The following is a 16,328-nucleotide window of genomic DNA, read 5'->3' on the forward strand; positions in this document are numbered from 1 at the left end:
ATGTCCTAGAGGGTGCCAAGTTAGTAGAGGGCCAATGCTCAAAGGATATTATATTCGAGTAAATGTATCTGGATTTTCCAGAGATTTTTTTTGTGAACCAAGGCTTTGTAATATATTTATGCCTTTATCTGAAATTACTTTCCTCCTGTGCGGCCATTTTTTAATTAATTCTGAGAGTTTACCAGTCATCGGCTTCAGCCCCCACGTAGATACTACGGCGTTGTTTGGAATAGCGCACGATCACACTTGACCTGACATCTTGGTCCATAAAGGAGGTGACTGTGCAGCGAACCAGGCAATCAGACTATGTAGCTTTATCACTTTCACTTAGCCATAGGAGTTTGACAATGGGACTAGGAACTAGCCCCTGGTGCATGTGCAACTATCCGAACATGGATGCCTTAAGCGTGTGAATGGATGAAGGCCAGTCCTTCGTATAATACGAAAGAAATCGCAAGAGGTTTATGGTGAGTCACTGAATCATTGACCAGCTCTCGCCTTATCATGACAGTCAGCTTTCGCCTTTCTCTACTAAGGTGTTTGATCCGGTGAGCCAGGAACATAATCGTAGTAGTTCTCCCTTTACTACCTTAGCCAAACAGGCGGAACGTAAGGTAGTAACCACAGGAGCCGGGCAACCCAACTATTGACCAAAGACATGATTCGGAGCTGATGCATATAATGCAATGTTCAGGATGCCGAAGTGTACTCTAAAAGTGTTTGGACTTTTTAAAAATATGCGTGGCCGAATAGAGCCCCTGGCATTGAAGCTGTGCCAGAATGTATTTGTGGCAATCTTAGCATAAAAAGGAATGCAGATTATGAAACAAACCAAAGCCGAACAAAGGTTGGTAAAAACTGTTTTCATTGTAATGTATTTGATACGTCAAGACATGCTATTACAGATTGTGCCCTGGCTATTTTACATGCCGAAGTTTGTACACAAGGGAAAGTTGTATACGGGGCCTAAAAATAAAATGGTCTTGAAGATCTCATTGATGCCCTGCCACATGTCTGCACCGCTTTCACCTTTGTGGAAAAGATCCTTTGAGAGGAGTGGTCCACGGTCGTTGATACGAAAATGGGCCCGGAAAGAGTCCTTGCGCGACCGTGGGATAGCTAGGTTTTAATGCACCTGCAGTATGGAAAGAAAAAAAAGAAAAAAAGATCAAAGAAGGGTTAAGGTCGAATAGGGTCGAGCCGCACTATCGACCTTGCCCGTATTGTGCCTCCGTCGTTGCCCAAGGTATTTTGAGTGCGTAATTATGCAGGCGCGGTACATATGCCATGGAAGTGTACGATAATCGATGGAGGCAAGACTGCTAGTCCAGCACTGGATTCACCAAGCTGTCATTATGCAGAGTAGAATAGACACATTTAACATTGTCCGGGGGCTTGATGGCCGATGAGGTGTTCGGCCCAATGAGGCCGCTCTACACGTCGGTGAAGGAAATATGCCATAGAGGCCATAATAAAGTTGTTATTTATATTTCCTTATATCATAATAAATGTTTATTATTCATTCTAGAATTGTATTAACTGGAAACTTAGTACATGTGTGAATACATAGACAATACAGAGTGTCCCTAGTATGCCTCTACTTGACTAGCTCATTAATCAAAGATGGTTATGTTTCCTGACCATAGACATGTGTTGTCATTTGATGAACGAGATCACATCATTAGAGAATGATGTGATGGACAAGACCCATCCGTTAGCTTAGCATAATGACCATTTAGTTTTATTTCTATTGCTTTCGTCATGACTTATACATGTTCCGCTGACTATGAGATTATGCAACTCCCGAATACCGGAGGAACACCTTGTGTTCTATCAAACGTCACAACGTAACTGGGTGATTATAAAGATGCTCTACAGATGTCTCTGAAGGTGTTTGTTGGGTTGGCATAGATCGAGACTAGGATTTGTCACTCCGTGTATCGGAGAGGTATCTCTGGGCCCTCTCGGCAATGCACATCACTATAAGCCTTGGAAGCAATGTGACTAATGAGTTGGTCACGGGATGATGCATTACGGAACGAGTAAAGAGACTTGCCGATAACACGATTGAACTAGGTGTGATGATACCGACGATCGAATCTCGAGCAAGTAACATACCGATGAAAAAGGGAACAACGTATGTTGTTATGAGGTTTGACCGATAAAGAACTTCGTAGAATATGTAGGAGCCAATATGAGCATCCAGGTTCTGCTATTGGTTGTTGACCGGAGATGTGTCTCGGTCATGTCTACATAGTTCTCGTACCCGTAGGGTCCGCACGCTTAACGTTCGATGACGATTTGTATTATGAGTTATGTGATTTGATGACCGAAGTTTGTTCGGAGTCCCGGATGAGATCACAGACATGACGAGGAGTCTCGAAATGGCCGAGATGTAAAGATCAATATATTGGAAGGCTATATTCGGACATAGGAAAGGTTCTGAGTGGTTCGGGTATTTTTTGGAGTACCGGAGAGTTACGGGAATTCGCGGGGGGAAGTATTGGGCCTCCATGGGACTTAGTGGAAAGGAGAGAAGGGCCACAAGGGGAGGCTGCACGCCCGGCTGGTCCAAATTGGACTAGGGAGGGGGCGGCGCCCCCCGCTTTCCTTCTCCCTCTCCTACTCCTTCCCTCTATCCCCTCTTGGAAAAGGAAGGGAACTCCAACTAGAATTGGGAATCCTAGTTGGACTCCCCCTATAGGCGTGCCCCTCCTAGGCCGGCCTCCTCTGCCCCCTCCTTTATATACGTGGGCAGGGGGACACCTAAAGGCACTCCAAGATTTGTCTTAGCTGTGTGCGGTGCCCCCTCCACAGTTACACACCTCGATCATATCGTCGTAGTGCTTAGGCGAAGCCCTGCGCCGGTAACTTCATCATCACCGTCACCATGCCATCGTGCTGACGGAACTCTCCCTCAGCCTCAAGTAGATCAAGAGTTCGAGGGACGTCACCGAGCTAAACGTGTGCTGATCGTGGAGGTGCCGTATGTTCGGTACTTGGATCGGTTGGATAGCGAAGATGTTCGACTACATCAACCGCGTTGCTAAACGCTTCCGCTTCCGCTTTCGGTCTACGAGGGTACGTAGACACTGTTTCCCCGCTCGTTTCTATGCTTCTCCTAGATTGATCTTGTGTGATCGTAGGCAAATTTTGAAATACTATGTTCCCCAACAGTGGCATCCGAGCCAGGTCTATGCGTAGATGTTATATGCACGAGTAGAACACAAAGAGTTGTGGGCGATAATAGTCATACTGCTTACCAGCATGTCATACTTTGATTCGGCGGTATTGTTGGATGAAGCGGCCCAGACCGACATTACGTGACCGCATTCATGAGACTGGTTCTACCGCCGTGCTTCGCACACAGGTGTCTAGTGGGTGTCTGTTTCTCCAACTTTAGTTGAATCGAGTTTGACTACGCCCGGTCCTTGTTGAAGGTTAAAACAACACACTTGATGAAAAATTGTTGTGGTTTTGATGCGTAGGTAAGAACGGTTCTTGCTAGAAGCCCGTAGCAGCCACGTAAAACTTGCAACAACAAAGTAGCGGACGTCTAACTTGTTTTTGCGGAATATGATATGACGTGATATGGTCAATACGTGATGAGATATAAATTGTTGTATGATATAATCATGTTTTGTTAAAGTTATCGGCAACTGGCAGGAGCCTTATGGTTGTCTCTTTATTGCATAAGATGCAAGCGCCATATAATTGCTTTACTTTATCGCTATGCGATAGCAATAGTTGCAAAAGCAATAGTTGGCAAGATGACCATGTGACGACACGTTGATAAAGATCAAGATGATGGAGACCATGGTGTCATGCTGGTGATGATAGAGATCATGACGGTACTTTTTAGATGGAGATCAAAGGCACACGATGATGATGGCCATATCATGTCACATATTTTGATTGCATGTGATGTTAATCTTTTATGCATCTTATTTTGCTTAGTATGATGGTAGCATTATGAGATGATCCCTTACTAAAATTACAAGGTATAAGTGTTCTCCCTAAGTATGCCCGTTGCGACAGTTCTTTGTGCTGAGACACCATGTGATGAGCGGCTATGATAAGCTCTATGTTCACATACAATGGGTGCAAGCCAGTTTTGCACATGCAAAATACCCGGGTTAAACTTGACGAGCATAGCATATGCATATAGCCTCGGAACACTGAGCCGAAAGGTCGAACATGAATCATATAGTAGATATGATCAACATAGTGATGTTCACCATTGAAAGCTACTCCATCTCACGTGATGATCGGACATGGTTTAGTTGATTTGGATCACGTGATCATTTAGATGACTAGAGGGATGTCTATCTAAGTGGGAGTTCTTAAGTAATATGATTAATTGAACTTTAATTTATCATGAACTTAGTCCTGATAGTATTTGCATAACTATGTTGTAGATCAATAGCTCGCAATGTAGCTCCCCGTTTATTTTTGATATGTTCCTAGAGGAAAACTATGTTGAAAGATGATAGTAGCAATGATGCAGACTAGGTCCGTGATCTAAGGATTATCCTCCTTGCTACACAAAATAATTATGTCCTTTATGCACCGCTAGGTGATGGACCTATTGCAGGAGCAGATACTGACGTTATGAATGTTTGGCAAGCTCGGTATGATAAGTACTTGATAGTTTAGTGCACCATGCTTTACGGCTTAGAACTGGGACTTCAAAAATGTTTTGAACGCCACAGAGCATATATGATGTTCCAAGAGCTGAAATTGGTATTTCAGACTCATGCCCGAATTGAGAGGTATGAGACCTCTGACAAGTACTTTGCCTACAAGATGGAGGAGAATAGCTCAACCAGTGAGCATGTGCTCAGATTGTCTGAGTACTACAATCACTTGAATCAAGTAGGAGTTAATCTTTCAGATAAAATAGTGATTGACAGAGTTCTCTAGTCACTATCACCAAGTTACTAGAACTTTGTGATGAACTATTATATGCAAGGGATGATGAAAACGATTCCCAAGCTCTTTGTGATGCTGAAATCAACGAAAGTAGAAATCAAGAAAAGCTTCAAATGTTGATGGTTGACAAGACCACTAGTTTCAAGTAAAAGGGCAAGGGAAAGAAAGGGAACTTCAAGAAGAATGGCAAGAAAGTTGCCACTCCCATGAAGAATCCCAAAGCTAGACCCAAGCCTGAAACTGAGTGCTTCTACTGCAAAGGAAATGGTCACTGGAAGCGGAACTGCCCCAAATACTTGGCGGATAATAAGGATGGCAAAGTGAACAAAAGTATATATGATATACATGTTATTGATGTGTACTTTACTAGTGTTCATAGTAGCCCTGGGTATTTGATACTGGTTCAGTTGCTATGATTAGTAACTCGATCAGGAGTTACAAAATGAACAAAGACTAGTTGAGGGCAAGGTGATGATGTGTGTTGGAAGTGATTCCAAGGATGATAAGATCACCATCACATACTCCCTTTACCTTCAGGATTAGTGTTGAATCTGAAATAAATGTTATTTGTTGTTTGCGTTGAGCATAATATGATTGGACCGTGTTTATTGCAATACAGTTATTGATTTAAGTCAAAGAATAATTGTTATTCTGTTTACATGAATAATACCTTCTGAGGTCATACACCCAAGGTGAATGGTTTACTGAATCTCGATCGTAGTGATACACATATTCGTAATATTGATGCCAAAAGTTGCAAAGTTGATAATGATAGTGCAACATATTTGTGGCACTGTCGTTTAGGTCATATTGGTGTAAAGTGCATGAAGAAACTCCATGCTGATGGGCTTTTGGAATCACTTGATTATGAATCACTTGATGCTTGCGAACCATGCCTCATGAGCAAGATGACTAAGACTCCGTTCTCCTGAACAATGGAGCGTGCAACTGACTTATGGAAATAATACATACTTATGTATGCGATCCGATGAGTGTTGAGGCTTGCGATGGGTCGTTATTTTCTGAACTTTAGAGATGATTTGAGCAGATATGGGTATATCTACTTAATGAAACACAAGTCTGAAACATTTGAAAAGTTCATAGAATTTCAGAGTGAAGTAGAGAATCATCGTAACAATAAAATAAAGTTTCTATGATATGATCGCAGAGGAAAATATTTGAGTTACGAGTTTGTCCTTCAATTAAAACAATGTGGAATAGTTTCACAAAATCATGCCACCTGGAACACCATAGCATAATGGTCTGTCCGAACATCGTAACTGTACTTTATTAGATATGGTGCGATTTATGATGTCTCTTACCGATTTACCACTATCGTTTTGGGGTTATGCATTAGAGATAGCTGCATTCACATTAAATAGGGAACCATCTAAATCCGTTGAGATGACACCATATGAACTGTGGTTTAGCAAGAAACCTAAGCTATCGTTTCTTAAAGTTTGGGGCTATGATCCTTATGTGAAAAAGCTTCAACCTGGTAAGCTCGAACCCAAATCAGAGAAATACGTCTTCATAGGATACCCAATGGAAACTGTTGGGTACACCTTTTATCACAGACTGAAGGCAAGATTTTCGTTGCTAAGAATGGATCCTTTCTAGAGAATGAGTTTCTCTCGAAAGAAGTGAGTGGGAGGAAAGTAGAACTTGATGGGGTAACTGTACCTTCTCTCGAATTGGAAAGTAGTTCATTAGAGAAATCTGTTCCCGTGATGCCTACACCAACTAGAGAGGAAGTTAATGATGATGATCATGAAACTTCGGATCAAGTAACTACAGAACTTCGTAGGTCAACCAGAGCACGATCCGCACCAGAGTGGTACGGTAATCCTGTACTGGAAGTCATGTTACTAGACCATGATGAAGTTACGAACTATGAGGAAGCAATGATGAGCCCAGATTCCGCAAAATGGCTTGAGGCCATGAGATCTGAGATGGGATCCATGTATGAGAACAAAGTATGGACTTTGGTGGACTTGCCCAATGATCAGCAAGCCATAGAGAATAAATGGATCTTCAAGAGGAAGACAGACACTGATAGTAGTGTTACTATCTACAAAGCTCGAATTGTTGAAAAACAGTTTTTGACAATTTCAAGGTGTTGAATACGATGAGATTTTCTCATCTGTAGCGATGCTTAAGTCTGTCCGAATCATGTTAGCAAATTACCACATTTTATGAAATCTGGCAAATGGATATCAAAACTAGATTCCTTAATGGATTTCTTGAAGAGTTGTATATGATGCAACCAGAAGGTTTTGTCAATCCTAAAGGTGCTAACAAAATGTGCAAGCTCCAGCGATCCATCTATGGACTGGTGCAAGCATCCCGGAGTTGGAATATACACTTTGATAAGTTGATCAAAGCATATAGTTTTATACGGACTTGCAGTGAAGCCTGTATTAACAAGAAAGTGAGTGGGAGCACTACAACCTTTCTGATAAGTATATGTGAATGGCATATTGTTGATCAGAAATGATGTAGAATTTTCTGGAAAGCATAAAGGAGTGTTTGAAAGGAGTTTTTCAAAGAAAGACCTCGGTGAAGCTGCTTACATATTGGGCATCAAGATCTATAGAGATAGATCAAGACACTTGATAAGATTTTTCAATAAGTACATACATTGACAAGATTTTTGAAGTAGTTCAAAATGGGACAGTCAAAGAAGGAGTTCTTGCCTGTATTGCAAGGTGTAAAGTTGAGTAAGACTCAAAACACGACCACAACAGAAAATAGAAAGAGAATGAAAGTCATTCCCTATGCCTCAGCCATAGGTTCTATAAAGTATGCTATGCTGTGTACCAAACCCATTGTGTACCTTGCCACGAGTTTGGCAAGGGGGTATAATATTGATCCAAGAGTGGATCACTTAACAACGGTCAAAATTATCCTTAGAAGACTAAGGAGATATTTCTCGGTTATGGAGGTCATAAAGAGTTCGTCGTAAAGAGTTACGCCGATGCAAGCTTTTACACCGATCTAGATGACTCCGAGTCTCATTCTGGATACATATTGAAAGTGGGAGCAATTAGCTAGAGTAGGTCCATGCAGAGCATTGTAGAGATAGAAAATTTTCAAAATACATAAGGCTCTGAATGTGACAGACCCATTGACTAAGCTTCTCTCACAAGCAAAACATGATCACACCTTAGTACTCTCTGGGTGTTAATCACATAGCGACGTGGACTAGATTATTGACTCTAGTAAAACCCTTTGGGTATTAGTCACATGGTGATGTGAACTATTGGTGTTAAATCACATGGCGATGTGAACTAGATTGTCGACTCTAGTGCAAGTGGGAGACTGAAGGAAATATGCCCTAGAGGCAATATAAAGTTGTTATTTATATTTCCTTATATCATGATAAGTGTTTATTATTCATGCTAGAATTGTATTAACTGGAAACTTCGTACATGTGTGAATACATAGACAAAACAGAGTGTCCCTAGTAGGCCTCTACTTGACTAGCTCGTTAATCACAGACGGTTATGTTTCCTGACCATAGACATGTGTTGTCATTTGATGAACGAGATCACATCATTAGAGAATGATGTGATGGACAAGACCCATCCGTTAGCTTAGCATAATGACCATTTAGTTTTATTTCTATTGCTTTCGTCATGACTTATACATGTTCCGCTGACTATGAGATTATGCAACTCCCGAATACCGGAGGAACACCTTGTGTTCTATCAAACGTCACAACGTAACTGGGTGATTATAAAGATGCTCTACAGATGTCTCTGAAGGTGTTTGTTGGGTTGGCATAGATCGAGACTAGGATTTGTCACTCCGTGTATCGGAGAGGTATCTCTGGGCCCTCTCGGCAATGCACATCACTATAAGCCTTGCAAGCAATGTGACTAATGAGTTGGTCACGGGATGATGCATTATGGAACGAGTAAAGAGACTTGCTGATAACACGATTGAACTAGGTGTGATGATACCGACGATCGAATCTCGGGCAAGTAACATACCGATGAAAAAGGGAACAACGTATGTTGTTATGAGGTTTGACCGATAAAGATCTTCGTAGAATATGTAGGAGCCAATATGAGAATCCAGGTTCTGCTATTGGTTATTGACCGGAGATGTGTCTCGGTCATGTCTACGTAGTTCTCGAACCCGTTGGGTCCGCACGCTTAACGTTCGATGACGATTTGTATTATGAGTTATGTGATTTGATGGCAGAAGTTTGTTCGGAGTCCCGGATGAGATCACATACATGACGAGGAGTCTCGAAATGGTCGAGACGTAAAGATCGATATATTGGAAGGCTATATTTGGACATCGGAAAGGTTCTGAGTGGTTCGGGTATTTTTTGGAGTAACGGAGAGTTTCGGGAATTCGCCAGGGGAAGTATTGGGCCTTCATGGGCCTTAGTGGAAAGGAGAGAAGGGCCAGAAGGGGAGGCCGCGCCCCCCCATGGGCTGGTCCGAATTGGACTATGGAGGGGACGGCGCCCCCCTCTTTCCTTCTCCCTCTCCTACTCCTTCCCTCTCTCCCCTCTTGGAAAAGGAAGGGGACTCCAACTAGGATTGGGAATCCTAGTTGGACTCCCCCTATAGGCGCGCCCCTCCTAGGCCGGCCTCCTCTGCCCCACTCCTTTATATACGTGGGCAGGGGGACACCCAAAGGCACTCCAAGATTTGTCTTATCCATGTGCGGTGCCCCCCTCCATAGTTACACACCTCGGTCATCTCGTCGTAGTGCTTAGGCGAAGCCCTGCGCTGGTAACTTCATCATCACCGTCACCACACCGTTGTGCTGATGGAACTCTCCCTCGGCCTCAACTGGCTCAAGAGTTCGAGGGACATCACCGAGCTGAACATGTGCTAATCGCGGAGGTGCCGTACGTTCGGTACTTGGATCGGTTGGATCGCGAAGATGTTTGGCTACATAAACCACGTTAATAAACACTTCCGCTTTCGGTCTACGAGGGTATGTAGACACACTCTCCCCGCTCGTTGCTATGTTTCTCCTAGATAGATCTTGCATGATCGTAGGAAAATTTTGAAATACTACGTTCCCCAGCAGTCGGCCGCAAGGGCCGCGGTGTGCTCCTCAATGCAGAGGGAGCGCTCCATGTTTCCATTGACTATGATAATTCCACAGGGCCCAGGTATTTTGAGCTTTAAGTAAGCATAATGCGGGACCACATTGAAGCAAGTGAAGGAGGTTCATCCGAGCAGTGGTGATAACCATTGCGGAAGGGGACGATGTCGAACATCAAGTCTTCGCTTCGAAAGTTATCCGGTGAACCGAAGACTACTTCCAATATTATTGAGCCCGTGAAGTGGGCTTCTACACCGGGTATCACTTCTTTAAAGGTGGTGTTAGTAGGCTTTATTTTTGATGGGTCAATACCCATTTTGCGGACCATGTCTTGATAAATCAAGTTAAGACTGCTGCCGCCGTCCATGAGGACTCGGGTGAGATGGAATCCATCGATGATTGGATCAAGGACCAAAGCCGCCGAACCTCCATGACGGATACTGGTCGGGTGTTCCTTACGATCAAAGGTGATCGGACAAGCCCACCAGGGGTTGAATTTTGGGGCGATCAGCTCTACGGCGTAGACGTCCCTTAGTGCGCGCTTGCGCTCCCTCTTGGGGATATGAGTGACATATATCATATTCACTTTATTACCTCAGGGGGAAATTTATTTTGCCCCCCTGTGTTCGTTGGGCGGGGCTCACCATCATCCTCGCTTGGCAGCCCTTTCCCCTTGTGCTTGGTATTTAACTTGCTCGCCTGTTTGAAGACCCAACCGCTTCTGTTGGAGTGGTTTGTAGACTTGTCGGGGGTACCATGAATCTGGCAAGCACTGGTACAACGACGTGCTATACAAATAGTTTTTAACCCCTTTCCGCGACAGCATTTGGAACCGTCGCCAAGTGAGTGTGGATGATAGGGGGTTCCTTCCCACATGACCCAGAAACCGTCGGGGATAGGCCCTCCTGGGACACCAAATGAGCTCGTGTGTGATCGGGTGAGGCATCGAAACCCAATCATTTCAGTAGGTATGTACATCCCACACGGTGAATCCTAGAAAATCATTTCCGTAGGTATGTATATCACACACAGTTCTATGTGCGGAAAAGTTTGTGCAAGGTGGCCTAACGCAAACGGTTCGCTGCCGGAAGCCGTGTGTGATTGTTAGTTGATCGAACACGCCTAGTTTCTAGAAACCGTACGGGTTGTTTGAGTTCATCGCCCACGGTGCTGTCTGAGTAACCGTCTGCAATAGAAAACCCCAATAAGCAGGGTAATTAGCCTATTATTGATAATCCATGTACTAATCAAATTGATATTTCTTAAAAACACACCAGATATTTCATATCCGTATAACAACAACGAGGATTTCATAATCGAATTACATCACATAGCTTCGGCACTCAGTTACGCCATTACACAACAGCACCAAGTTTCACATGCAGCATCAAAAACCTTTGGAAAGTAGCATCCACTACAAGAAATATGTCAACTTGTGACCACCACTATTGGTCACTGAATGGTCACAAATTTCCATTTGTGACATTTCTGTGACCAAAAACATAAGGTCAAAAGTTGGCCGTCATAAACTGACTATAGCGACCTTTCTTCTGGAATGGTCGAAGACGTTTATGACCAAAATACGCCTACTGTGGCGATTTGGTCACTAGCAACCTCCCCAGGCTACGTAGGCATCCAGCGTGGCAATCTGACATGGCACAAGATTCAGCCCGGTCCAATTCGGTTTTCTACATGGGCCTAGCCCATTAATTCAGCCTATTAGTGTTTTTTCTCATATTAATTTTGGCTAGGTAGATGGGCCAAGCCCAATAATTAAGCCTTCTCATTTTTGGGCCGTGGCCTTTTCCGCTAGAAAGTTTTAGTTTTTTTGTAATATAAAAAAGGTCCACTAGTCAAATGGGTCCCAGATGTCAGGTTCAGGTATGTGGGTCCCAGCTAGCAAGTTCATATTCTTCATATTTCAATTTAACAGTAAATAAATAACTAGTATTTAAATTGGTACAAACAAAACACACACATAATACTCCAAATATTATCAGCCAGATTCAGTACAGAGCTCCTATTGTACAAATAACATATACTTTACAAGCTCTACACATAATAAGCTCTAACATATACAAGCTCTACAAGCTCTACATGTGATACAGTGTCCTGGTGTTAACCCTACAGCTCTACAAGTGTCTTCAATCTTCTTCAACATGGAGCTCCTTCGGTAGCGAGCACAAACTGGGCACCTGCATCATCACATGAAGGCAAAACTAAAATTACTAAGATATATCATCAACAACCATATAGATTTGTTTAATATTACTAAGATATATAGCCATTAGTTTGTTTTAACATGGAACCCAAGAGTATGTGACTCTAGCACCCTGAGAAAGATGTTAATTATGCTTGTTTAACAGGTACAATCATACTAGCTGATAGACAAACATTCCAGGAAGAATTGATGCTTGTTTAACAGGTACAATTGATACTGCTATCTCTAACAGACAAATTTAAAGTTTTTAATACATTTTTTCTATTAGTAAATCTGAATATGCCACTTCCTGATTCATGGCCACATAGTCCAGCTAGCTACACCAATTTGCTCTCATGCAAAAATTAGAAAAAAATGTATCATTGGTAATTATGCAATTCTGTTTGGAGTCATTTCTCCAAACAGTTACTGCTGTATCCTAATTGATAGTACTTTACAGTAGATAAACATTTGTTGATGCTAAAAAAGACAAAGGCTTGTACCATGACATGTCCAACAAGCCTAATTAATAGTGTCAAACTGTAGCAGGACATAAAAGAACAGTACAGTAGTAACTTAAGCATGCTCCCCTGTAGACACACACACACGCACGCACACGATCAATTCAAACCCAAACAAATCAAATCATGCTCTTCATCTGGACCGCTACAGATCCATGTATTGATGCTTAGCATCAAGCATTAGGCCATGAAGCATCTGTCCGATTTGTTCAACAAGACGAGTACATACCTGACTCCAGGTCAATGCGGTGGACGGGGCTGTACTTGAACATCTGGTCCAGGGACGAGACTGCTAATCCAAATCGAACAAACAAATTCATTAGGAGGGGATCACAGAGACAAGGAAGAAATGAAGTAAACATACATACATGTCTATATAAGCAATAGAAGCAAGTAATATAAATGCATCCTCTTTCTTCCTCTACAACACTAACTAGAGCAACATCAATCATTGTACACAAGGAGCAGCAACAACAAGCCGATAAAGAAAGCTCAAGATTTGTGTCTTTTGCAAGTTTTAGCACACTAGTACATGCGTTAAAATGGAAGTTCCGGTGCTGGGTTGCAACAGCCAACAAACTATAGGGTTACCGTCAAGTTAGCATTACAGAAAGCGAAAAGGAAAGTGGAAAAGACATGGCAGCCTATAGTTATGCGGAGAACATCGACAAGTAGCCAACAGGATGAGCATTGTGCAGTTTAATAACACAATGTATTAATCTGAATACACATGAAGAAAACTAGCAGTGTTATTAATACACTGCTAAATGAGCATTCAGGATGCTTATTATACACGTGAACAAAACTAGGCCAAAACATAGTAAAAAAACTACTAAATGGACACTAGCAGCAAAATGGCTAGGAGGAGGTCGACGCAAGAAGAGGCAATAAGAGGGGCCATGCAAGAAGAGGCTCCCAATGTATCTACCAGCAGGAATCTTAAAGCACATCCATCAACTCTTTTCATTATCTTGGCCAAGTTAATACTCGCTCACTTAGCTATTGCATACACACAAGTCAAAATAATACATCACAACAACTAAACGACCTCAGGCATTGTGGATCCGAGTCCAGCGACGAATGAACAGGCAAGTTTCATATATACCGAGGTTCTTGTCGAGGGTGCGGGTGAACTGGTGGAGCACTGGGGGCACCTTGAGGCGCTGCTTGAGGATGCAGCACTGGCGCTGGATGCGCATGACCTTGGGCCACTTGACGAACATGTGGAGGTCCTTCTTGGGCGGCAGGGCGCCACCGATGCCGAACTGCTTCGGCCTCTTCTCGAACAGCGGGTTCACCACCTTGTCCTGCTACCACACACCAACGCAACCCAGTCAGATCACACGCGCCAGGACCGGGAGATTCCAAGCAGGTGTTATTTCTGCCATTTATTAATTACACATGAAACACTTATATTCAGAGCACTACTGGTACTTGCTGTACCAGGAACAGGATGTGGCAGTGGAGCTTCAAGACAAATATTTAGGGTCCAAAACTAAGAGGAAAACACCAATTGTTCACATTGAAGATTGAACACATATGTCATTCTGGCATATCCTTGAAGGAACAATACTCATAAAAGGAACACAAGAGAGGGCTGTTGATTTTGATGAGAACTAAATCAAAGCACTACTAATGTTATTCTATTAACAGATACTGAAACATTACCGGAACAAGAAGATTTGCAGAACATCTAGTTGTCCACTACAAGTGCTACTTGTTTCTCCACACGAGTCTAAAAAATGATTGTTTTGTGTGTGAAACATACAAGGTATTCAGTTACCAAGCTACTACAGTGGATTAATTAGAAAAAAAATACTATTCTAATCTAGGTACAGCCCCTCACAAGTAGCATATCTCATACAGAAACAAGCAAACAAAACAATAATAGAAGTATGTTCACACCCTGTTGTCCACATTGTAGTGATGAAGATAACATCAACAAGATGGTCAAGAGAAACAAAAACATCTGACACTACTCCATATAACTCATTCTGTGTATGGACAACTCTACACAGAACCCAGTTAATACCATTGAATGCATTGCAAACTTATACCACCCAGACAAGAATTCATATGCAATAGATCCATTACAGATGAGAGACACAACTAAAAAACTTTCCTTCAACACTTCCTTTTACAGAATGTCAAGACAGCAAACAACAAAATAACTAAATGTAACTATTTCCTCTTGTGCTCAATATAACTAGACAGAGCTTGCCCACCACAACTGCCCGCACAACTATCACAAACAATTTCAGCATTTAGTCACTACTAGCATACGAAGCTCATCGAGCTAACTGAGCATCAAAACATGGGAGAGCACCCATACAAGTCGGAGACAACTATGTACACAAGCTTTTCCCGCAAGAGAATAACAAAACCCTAACACGTCAACTAAAGTGTCCAGGTTCAGACAAATTCCATGAGCACAGCTCTGCATCACGGACTGGACTGGAGATAAATAAATCTCATCAACTACCTCTTGATGGCACCGTAGCCATGGTTGCCGATGACGAGCAGGTCAGTGTGGTGCCTCTCCACGGCACTGCAGAGCATGAACCTCCACCGTACCTCACCACGTCCCTGGCAGCGGCTGAAATCGATCGATCCCCAGAAATCAGGCATCCAGTAGGTTCAGATAACCAAGAATTGCGGACGGCACGTACCGGGGCCACCGAGGGTGAAGACGGAGGATACGGCCAGCTTGGCATGGACGAGGACGAGCACCATCGGGGCCCCGGCGCCAGCAGCACCGCCTTGCTCCTCCCCTCCTCCACCGGACTCGCACAACAGCACCGGGAAGACGAAGTTGGTGAGCAGCGGGTTGCTGCTGCTGTTGGGGGAGAAGGAGGCAGCGACGCGTGTTCTCGATAAGGAAGGGGAGGCGTCGAGTGGTCGGGGAGAGGGAGATCTGGGAGAAGGTGGCTGTGGAGTAGGCGGAGCAGGCGGGGGTGGCGGAAGGGAGGATGGCCGGGGCTGGGGGAGGACGGGGCGACGCCGGCGAGGTGAGAGAGCGGCGTGTCGATCTACATCGGGGAGAAGGAGGAGGCGGCGCGTGTTCTGGGAGGAAGGGGAGGCAATGAGCGGACCACCACCACCACGCGCGCGCCGCCTTGTAGGACTTGGAGGTGAAGAGGATGGCGGCGAGCGGGAAGGAGGCCGCGACGCCCTGAGCATGGCCGTGACGGCCGACATGTTGGCTGCGAGCTGCTTGAGCGCGCGGGAGCGGGAGATGATGAGGGGGAAGGGTGAGGCCGGCGGCGAGGTTGGTGGCGGACGGGATGCACCGGTGGAGAATGGATTTGGTCAGGGAGAGGGAGATCTGGGAGGAGGTGGCGGCGGCGAGGAGCCGAGGGAGGAGGAGTGCGGGTGCGGTTAGGGTTTGGGCTGCGGGTTTGCCTTTTCTTTTTTCTTTTTTTCTTCTTATCATCTTATCTGTAGATAGATGGCTGGATGGGTGTGGGATGGAGAGGTGGAGAGTTGGACGGATGGATGAGCGCCATGTCATCGATCCGTGTGACAACTAAACCAACCAATGAAAATAGAGCACATATAATTGTGTTTTACATTTGTTTTTTTTCTACTTTTTCACATGAAAA

The 16,328-nt window shown here is 43.8% G+C and overlaps 1 protein-coding gene across 1 annotated transcript; it reads right to left on the reverse strand.

Annotated features, from left to right (window-relative positions):
• Positions 1 to 12,740: 12,740 nt before the first annotated feature.
• Positions 12,741 to 15,230, reverse strand: LOC147959909 (large ribosomal subunit protein eL8y-like). Its single transcript, XM_087533029.1, has 5 exons — positions 15,209 to 15,230; positions 14,126 to 14,193; positions 13,832 to 14,033; positions 12,956 to 13,015; positions 12,741 to 12,745 (listed from the first exon to the last, which is right to left on the reverse strand). The coding sequence occupies exons 1-5, from the start codon at positions 15,228 to 15,230 to the stop codon at positions 12,741 to 12,743; spliced, it is 357 nt and encodes a 118-aa protein (XP_087389155.1).
• Between the last annotated feature and the right edge of the window lie 1,098 nt (positions 15,231 to 16,328).

This window comes from Triticum urartu, chromosome 7A, assembly GCF_056163025.1.
Source record: "Triticum urartu cultivar PI428250 chromosome 7A, HENAU_Tu73, whole genome shotgun sequence".
Lineage (NCBI taxonomy): Eukaryota > Viridiplantae > Streptophyta > Magnoliopsida > Poales > Poaceae > Triticum > Triticum urartu.

Coding starts and splice junctions, on each gene's coding strand:
- LOC147959909 (XM_087533029.1), bottom strand. CDS start 15,230: ATGGCTACGGTGCCATCAAGAG. Junction 14,194..15,208: donor GGCTACGGTGCCATCAAGAG/GTAGTTGATGAG, acceptor TTTGTCTTGAAG/CTCCACTGCCACATCCTGTT. Junction 14,034..14,125: donor TGAATATAAGTGTTTCATGT/GTAATTAATAAA, acceptor GTGTGGTAGCAG/GACAAGGTGGTGAACCCGCT.